Consider the following 9,237-nt stretch of genomic DNA (forward strand, 5'->3'; position numbering starts at 1 on the left):
TTTCCTAATCTGGGCCAGAGGCGAGTGACCGGCAAGATTCAGTTTAATTCTGTGCTGCCCTTGGCCTAATCCCATAGGAGAGGGAAGCCCTGAGGGCGAGAAGGAGTGTAGGAGGAGGAAGAATGGGTGAAGGAATGGAAGGAGGAGGTGGGAAAGCTCTTTGAAAGCTGTCAGTTCAAATCTCTGCCAAGAATGAGGTTATCCAGTGTTATTTTTCTAGAAAAAGAGGTGCCAGAACTTGCCTCTTTCCCTCGTTAATAATAATAATAATAATAATAATAATAATAATAATAATAATAATAATAATAATTTTATTTATATCCCGCCCTTCCCGGCCAAAGCCAGGCTCAGAGAGGTTAACAGCAGTAAAAATAGCATAATTTACATAAAATCACAGTCAATTAATTAAAATACATTCTAAAATCAATTCAGAATCAAATTAATGGCAACCATTGGGCTAGAGTTTTATGAGGATTACAGAAGGAGAGAGGAGATCAGACTGTGCCTTGGCCAACGGTCTGGTGGAACAGCTCCATCTTGGAAAAATGTCAAGTCCTGCAGGGCCCTAGTCTCTTGTGACAGAGCACTCCACCAGATCGGGGCAACAGCCAAAAAAGCCCTGGCTCTGGTTGAGGCCAGCCTAACCTCCCTGTGGTCTGGGATCTCAAAGATGTTTTTATTTGAAGACCTTAAGGTCCTCTGTGGGACATACCAGGAGAGGCGGTCTCATAGGTACGAGGGTCCTAGGCCATATAGGGCTTTAAAGGTTAAAACCAGCACCTTAAACCTGATCCTGTACTCCACCGAGAGCCAGTGCAGCTGGTATAGCACCGGGTGAATGTGATCCCGTGGCGAAGACCCCGTAAGGAGTCTTGCCACGGCATTCTGCACCCGCTGGAGTTTCTGGGTCAGTCTCAAGGGCAGCCCCATGTAGAGTGAGTTACAATGGCAATGTAATCTCTTATAATGGCAATGGCACCCACCTGTGAGGTGTCGGGACTGAGTTCCAGCAAGTTCCAGCTGAAAAAATGCCCTGATGTTATCTAATATTATGATTTATAATGGCAAAGAGCCCACTGATGCAAAACAGAAGAAGAATCTTACTTAGGCACCTCTTTAGCTTGGCTTTTGATATCTGAGGTGTACACTTTAAGGGCCTCTGTTGAAAATAAACTTGAAAGAAGCATTCTGTGGTAGCCAATATGAGAAGCTGTCCAATCTGCCTGGTTGTGGCGTACGTGGTGCCCACAATGGTTTCTATGGTTTAAAGATGTGCCCACAGGCCCCAAAAGAATGGCAACACCTGTTACACATACTGAGAAAATGTACACACAGGTGTCAAAATTTCTATAGAACTCATAGCTACTTCTTACACCTTTCATATATGTGTTCATCGACATGCTGGGTGTAACTGAGGTCGAAAACTGTATTTCCATGAAAACTCACCTCTCCCCACATGTGCCTACCTGATTTTCTTCAGAGGCCCTGCTATGGCTATGAGTGCCCCACCACGTGAAGTGCAGCAGGTGGCTATCAAGCAAAGGGCCTTTTTGGTAGTGGCACCTCAGCTGTGGAGCAGCCTAGAGAGGCTCACCGGGAGGCTGGTGAAGAGTTGTTGTATTTAATTCACCTAGGCTTTTAAAATTTATGTTTTGAATCTGGGCTGTACATCATTTTATGCTGCCTCTGGGCAAGGAAGATTTTTCTTGTTCTTTTTGGTCGTCTTTTATCATTTATGGTTGGTTTTCGGAAAATCTAGATTCTTGGAAATGTAGAGTTGGGATGGGCCCAGAGGGTCATCTCGTCTAACTCCCTGTGATGCAGGCATCACACCTGAAGAATCCCCATTGCATATACAGTGGTACCTTGGGTTAAGAACTTAATTCATTCTGGAGGTCCGTTCTTAACCTGAAACCGTTCTTAACCTGAAGCACCATTTAGCTAATGGGGCCTCCTGCTGCACCGCCACTGCATGATTCCTGTTCTCATCCTGAAGCAAAGTTCTTAACCCGAGGTACTATTTCTGGGTTAGCGGAGTCTGTAACCTGAAGCATCTGTAACCTGAAGTGTCTGTAACCCGAGGTACCACTGTAACGTATTGGCCCAAATATAAGCCACACTTTCCTCCCAAATTCTGACCGTGCAGCTTATATTTGCAACCTTACAGTATGCAGCTATGAGTGTGGGTCAAACAGCACCAGAAGCTCCCCCCCCCCGAGACTGAGGAAGGGGAAAGTCCACCAGGAATGCAGCACGGCTTGCCTCCCGCCCCAGTATGCAGCCCCCCAGTATGCAGCCAGGAGTAGCAAGGAAGGGAGCGAGTTATATTCGGGTATTTTTTTTCTTCTTTTCTTCCCCCTCCCTCCAGTTTTAAAGCTGCGGCTTATATTCGTGTGCGGCTTATGTTCGGGCCAATACAGTATTGTTTGCAAAATACTTTGTCATCACCTGCCCAGGGGAGTTTTATTTATTTATTTAAATGTTTTGGGCCATGCGGTTATATATCCGTCAGTCCGTCACTCTGCTTTCTAGCTCCCCTGCACCGCAATTGCCTTCTCTGGCTGAGAAGTCCATGGTAACGTGATCTTTCTTGTCTCCTCCTAGATGATACTTTTCTCAGCCTGCTGTATCTGTGGACTAATTGGAGGAATATTAAATTTTCAGTTCCTTCGGGCTCTGACAAAGAAATCCTCAACTCTCTATCCTCTGCATGTCACCTCCATGTCCCTGGCTTGCATCGGCATTGGTGGCTGCACTCTGTCCTCGTGGCTGACTTGTCGGCTAGCTAGCTACGAGCAAAGAAGAATGTTTTCAGAAAGAGAGCACTCGCTGCATCACTCCCACGAAATGGGCGAGAAGGTAAGTTGGGCAGTCTTCCCAAACCGTTGCGTTTCTTCCCGAAAGGCTCTTCTTGTGTTCTAATATATTCATTCAGCAGTAAGGGGAAGAATTCAATTTTCGGCTTTACAAAGGACTGGGAAATGAAACACTGCCGTTTGGTGCACGCTTCGTTCTGTTATAGAAAGCTATTTTTGGATACCGTATCTCCGCAGTACACCCATTTCAACAAAATGCGTCAATTATCTACATTGTTCCATTGTATAAGATAGACAAATGCTTAGCCGCTAAGTCTAGCACTCCCTAAATAACCTGCTTAATTAATGTGAATATACAGACACACCTCACTGCATGGAAATATTGTTTCCAGTGATATTTTTCCTAGAAAAAAAGGTGCCGGAACTCACCATGAACGCCTCCCTCATTCTCTTATAATGGCAATGGTGCCCATCTGAGAGGTGCAGGAACTGAGTTTTGCGACTTTTGGCTGGGGGAAAAAGCCCTGAGTGTTTCCCCCTGCTTAGTACTTTGTAAAATGGAGAGAGTCCGAAGATTAAATCTATGTGGGACAGGGATGGAAAACCCATGGCCCTCCAGATGTCCTTCTGAATGACAACTCACATTGTCTCTGATCATTGGGAGCTGGGAATGATGATAGCTCGGATCCCAACAACACTGGAGGCCACAGGTGAACTCCACCCCAATGTTGGAGGTCAAGCTGAACAATCAGCAACCCCATGCAATGGATGTGTTGTTGGTTTGTACTGCTTCAAACTGCAAGTGGAAGAATCAGACGGCTGAATTTCCCCCACATATTCCCAGAGCGTACAAAACCTGCATACCAGGTTTGAGGTTTGAGCCAGGCTTTCTGGGGATGTACAAGGTATTCTTAGCAAGAGAATGCCCTTGGGCATCTGCTCCTATACTCTAAAGAGGTACAGTCCAGCACTAGAGTATATTGCCAGAAGTTGCTGATTGTGTACATCTGTACAGGAAGTACAACTTTCTATATATTGATACTGACATGCTGCCTGTTTCTCTGCCTCATTTGTGACTGTTATATTAGAGATTGAGGGGTATTGAAATAACCGACCTGCCCAGCTGCCCAGTGGTACCCCCGACACCAGAGTTACCTTCAAGGTATGCTAAATTCTAGAATGCTACAATGCTTGGTTTGGTTTTTAATAACTCTGTAGCAAGTTTAGTTTCTTACAGGAATGCATAATCAGACTTGGGGTGGATCTACACACAGGGGGAAAATGCTATAAATAAGTCAGAAATTAAATCTTTAAAATGAAAGAAAGAAAACACTATGGAAAATCGCAAAGATTTTTTTCTTTTTCTCTCCAGCGCTATCTGGCGTTGCATGTTTATAACACATTCAAAGTGCTGTTTTTTTACTAATGTAGCTGAGTCCTTGGTTGATGCTTTGAAATCACCCCCAGAAGTCTTTATTCACTTACAATACTTCTAGGAAACATGACACAGAAAACTGCACAGTAAGATGTTAGAGTTGGAAGTATGTTCTTCACTTAACTTATTGATCCTTATTATAAGCATCCAAATAGGCATTTTGTTGAATGTACCGGTGGACTGACTTACACCTTTTCAAATCAGTATGCACTTAAAATACAGACCCTTGTCACAGACAGCCAAATCATCTTTTAAAACAAACAAACAAAAAAACTTACACTTTTTTGCATTGCACTTTCCTGAGTTAGATTGACACGGTTGCAGTGCTTTTTTTCTAGAAAACTAGGTGCTGGTACTCACCATGAAGTTGTTACAGTAAGTGCCACACTTTTTAACAACAAAAACAGGTGCTGGTACTCCGTACCCTTGAGTATCCCATAAAACCCCCCACAAAGCACTGCACAGTTGGAAGCTTAGTGTCAAGAGTTAAACAATTTCGTTAAAAAACTGACCACCAATAATCATAATGACTTTCAGGAGCAAAATTCAAATAGCTAACTTTATGTAAGCATTTTTGAATGAATGTATTGAGAATTTATTTCTTATAATAATTTTTATTAGTTTTCAATTACAATAATCCAGTAATAGCCTCATTATAACAATGCCAAATTATAATACAATTACTAATACCAATTATTCAGATGCCAAATTATATAATTTAGGTGACCCCCCCCCACATGCTAGAATTGATGGTTTGATGATTTACTTTATTTCTGCATTCCAAAGTCTTCTTAATTTCAGTTACACTCCAGTCAAAATAACAATCCCTTATACAACAACTTATATTGACAACTTCCATTTGTATTGACATATTAAATGATTTATAAATTTACAGTTAAACATTCAAACTATTTCCTTGCTCTTCCTGTGTGTGGCAATTATTCTGTCTGTGATGTTTCTTCCTGTCCTTGTAAAACATTATGTCTATCTTTTCCCGGTTGTTGCTGTTCTCCATCATGCCTTGGGTGGAGCTAATATCCTGCCAAGAGCCAGGTACTGAGATGAACTGCGAGTGAAGCCCATTCCCCCCTGTCCCTGGGGCGAACTTGCAAGGATAATTACCCTCAATCATCCTTGTTTTTTCTTTGGCAACGATCTCCCGCTGTCATGGGTGCTGCCTCCATTAAGGCAGACCGGAACTGGAAGCCCAAATGAACTGAGAATTTAGACCTACCCCCAATAGCTCACAAAGGATACAAAACCATGATGTTGCACTTCCCATGTGAGAAGTGCCTAAAACGGCCCTTTAACCATCCATCCTCACAACTCTCCTGAGTTGTTCTCCTCTTTCAACTATTTCAACAAGTTTGGATTTGTTTATACTACGAAGTTATATCTGAGGCAGAATCCAGTTATAATGGGTATAATCAGGGGCTTTCCTCCTCCTCCTCCTCCTCCTGTATTTTAATGTGATAGTACTCATAGTACTGATACACCCTCGTTATCTCTGATCATGTAAGTAAGCTCCATAATTTCCTTTTTATAAATGGGGAAATCTAAGCAAACACAGTGACTTGGCTGACTGAGGAGCTCCTGAGTCCTCCTCCAATATTTGTTTTACTGAATGATACTGGCTTTCACTGGTGACATCAATTGGCTGCTTAATGGCTGAAAGGATGTTAAGTTTACTCATCTCACTCTGTTTCCCAGCAGACAGGTATCTACATCGCCACATCCTCACCTCAACCGACATTATCTGGCGCCCTTCCTGGAAATCCCAGCAGAGACCAAGGTATCAAATTGTGACCCAACTGTCATCTCTTCCATAATACAAACATAGGTTCCATTTCTTCCATGGGGCATTATAAAAACAGGACAAGACAGATTTATTGTAAGAAACTGCTTAGGGCGACCATTAGGGAGGTTTTTTTATGTCTGATGCGGTACATTGTATTGTGTTTTTAATATTCGGCTGGAAGCTGCCCAGAGTGACTGGGGAAACCCAGCCAGATGGGTGGGGTATAAATAATAAATTGTTGTTGTTGTTGTTATTTCTGCTGCTACCGCTTGTCAAAGACACTTTTTCAGTCACATGCTATCTGCTGTCTAGGGTGAAGGAAGGGCAGATAAGAGTTTGGATTTGATATCCCGCTTTTCACTCCCTTTAAGGAGTCTCAAAGCGGCTAACATTCTCCTTTCCCTTCCTCCTCCACAACAAACACTCTGTGAGGTGAGTGAGGCTGAGAGACTTCAAAGAAGTGTGACTGGCCCAAGGTCACCCAGCAGCTGCATGTGGAGGAACGGAGACGCGAACCCGGTTCACCAGATTACGAGACTACCGCTCTTAACCACTACACCACACTGGCTACATGTCCTGTTGCTGTAAGGAGAGTTGAAATAACCAGGAGGCAGATCCCAACAGCACTGGGAATGAAGGAGAAAGAAGTCAGTAGACCAGGGATGAGGCGATAAGGAGTCTAGGGCCTTCCAGATGACCTTGGACTCCAACTCCCATCAGCCCCAGCCACCATGGCCAATAGTGAGGGATGATGGGAGTTGGAGTAAAACAACTAGATGAGCCACATCCCTAAAGTAGGTCCACATCTCAATGTGAAATATAAGTTGTTGAGAAACAGAAACCTATCAGGACCTAACAAGAACTGGAGCTCGAGGGCCACCACAAAAAGAAAGTGAAAGCTAAGTTAAAGCGGCAGTGAGGCAGATGTCTAACACAGGGGTCCAAGGAAAATACCAGACAAGTCATAAAACCTAGAGGGATGAGTGACAACCAGGCCATCAATCTTAAGAACATAAGAGCCTGCTGGATCCAGGCAGTGGTCCGTCTATTCCAGAATCCAGTGGCCAACTAGATGTTTATAGGAAGACCGCAAGCAGAACCTGAGGGCAACAGCACTCTTCTCCCCGTGGTTTCTTGCAACTGGTATTCAGAAGTGTACTGTCTTCTGAATTCATAGTCATTTGGGGTAGTCTCTAAGCTTCAAGATCAGTTGCAGGTGTACCGGGGATGTTTTCATTTTACCTTGTTGCCTGTGTGCTGGAATGGGTAAGGCTGGTGTTGGTGAAGAAGCTTTTGCTATGCTTCCGTGCGCAGCATCCTTCCATTTGGGTTGCTGAAGAATGTCTGGGGTTTTTTTCTAGCTCTCTCATGCAATCACCTTTCATTACATCATGTTACACAGCATTAAGCTCCCCTAAACGATGAGTCGGGGAAGCAGACTCAGGCCTGTGGGCTGCAAACTACCAAGGCTTTTCCACACCCATGACTAAGGGTGCTTCCAGACTGTCACTCTTTTGGGTGGGATTCAATCATACCCCAGGAAATTCAGGCGGTGCAATTGAAGCCGATTTGGAGCCCTCACACAACAAGCCTGATTTCCAAAAGATCAGAACTTTTCCCTAATAAGCAAAGGGATGAGGAATGACACTTGCTTGGGATGACACTTGCTTAACACAATGTCTTCTAATCTCACAAACAGATCAGAATGATGGCTCATTCAATGTTCATTTATTTATACTTTTCTATGCCACTTTTTCCTCCAAGGAGCTTGAGGTGGTGTACTTAGTTCTCCTTCTCCTTATTTTATCCTCACAACAACCCTGTGGGGAGTAGGTTAGGCCGAGAGGGAGCAACTAGCCTAAGGCCACCTTTAGAGCTTCATGGCCAAGTGGGGTTTTGAAGCCTGGTCTCCCAGGTCATGGTCCAACACTCTAACCGCTACACCATGCTGACTCCTAATAGTCAGTGTCATCCAATCTCTCATTGAACAGATTGTCTGGCAGCTCCATACTGTCATTGTGTGGCAATGCACCCAGGGGCTGATCATTCTGGGTGGAATAATTCTAGGAAAGAAAATCTGGCACAGGCCAGATGTGAGCTTCAGTCCTTACGTTGCTTAAATCTGTACTGGCTAATTAGCAACATGCAAAGCTGACAAAAAAAATTGCCTTTAATCATAACTCCCCATTTTATGCTTACAGGAAATGACAGACAACATGTGTAATGGAGGCCCACACCTAATTTATAATGGAAGAGCCTACTGAGTGGTTTACAGTTTTCAAGAAGAACAACTACTTTCAGGATTTTCTTTAAGAGGCAAAGATGTAGACGGCAGCGACTTTTGAGAGAAGGCAATAGAAACATGGCGGCTTTTTATTTGCAATAAGTTCACAGCTGAAAACAACAACAGCACAGTGGCATCTCCTTGCAGAGATTCGTCTTGATTTTCTCTCCTGTTATTTGAAGATATTTTACTGCATATTTTGACGATACACAGTAGTGATAACGTCCTTAATGTTTTCTTCTTCTTTTGTCTGAATGATTTTTGGATGGCTGTGATCATATTTTAAAATGAATTTTTCAGACTCTTACTCGGGCTCGCCTTATGACGATTTTCTTTAATGAAAACTAAAACACAACAACCCGCAGACATGAAAATGGAGAGCGTTTAAACAATGGATTGCACAATGGCAGGAATGGAAATGAGACTTGAAAGGCTCGCCTTTCCTACGCAAAGCCTAATGAATGAATTATGAGCATGCTGCAACAACACGGATGTCTTTGTTTTGAAAGACAGAATGCTTTAAGGATGCCATAAGTCAAAACCTGAACAATGCCTTGCTGTAAAGAAACTGTAAATATTTCCAATTTGTGAGGTATATTTCATAATTTGTTCATACAAGATGTCAAATAAAGAGAAACCTAAAAGTGTGACAGTTCAGAGTATTTGTGAAAATGTTCCACAATCATCCTGAAAAAGATACATGGGAACAAAAAACCCTGATTTTGACTGACCAGTACCTCCTAACCACTACAAACAATCTCTCACATTCTGACAGAGTGGATCAGTCTCCTGGCATGGATGTTGGATTATTTTAAATGGAAGATGGCGACTTCACTTCCTTTCTGTCGCCTGACAGAAAGTGCCCAAGCAGACACAGCTAGTCTAGCACAGGGCTATCCAGATT

General features: G+C 43.2%; 1 protein-coding gene across 5 annotated transcripts in view; it reads left to right on the plus strand.

Annotated features, from left to right (window-relative positions):
• TMEM196 (transmembrane protein 196) overlaps positions 1-8,983 on the plus strand; it is a 29,555-nt gene extending 20,572 nt beyond the window's left edge. For 3 of the 5 annotated variants that reach the window (XM_081883459.1, XM_081883460.1, XM_081883457.1), the window contains exons 3-6: positions 2,605-2,859; positions 3,905-3,978; positions 5,962-6,043; positions 8,251-8,983. In XM_081883459.1, coding sequence (XP_081739585.1) covers positions 2,605-2,859; positions 3,905-3,978; positions 5,962-6,043; positions 8,251-8,313 — 474 coding nt within the window. In that variant the 3' untranslated portion in view covers positions 8,314-8,983. The remainder of the gene's footprint in view (positions 1-2,604; positions 2,860-3,904; positions 3,979-5,961; positions 6,044-8,250) is intronic. The other 2 variants (XM_081883458.1, XM_081883461.1) reach the window with 2 other exon arrangements.
• Positions 8,984-9,237: the final 254 nt, after the last annotated feature.

Source organism: Podarcis melisellensis, assembly GCF_964234715.1.
Source record: "Podarcis melisellensis genome assembly, chromosome: 12".
In the NCBI taxonomy this organism is placed as follows: Eukaryota; Metazoa; Chordata; class Lepidosauria; order Squamata; family Lacertidae; genus Podarcis; species Podarcis melisellensis.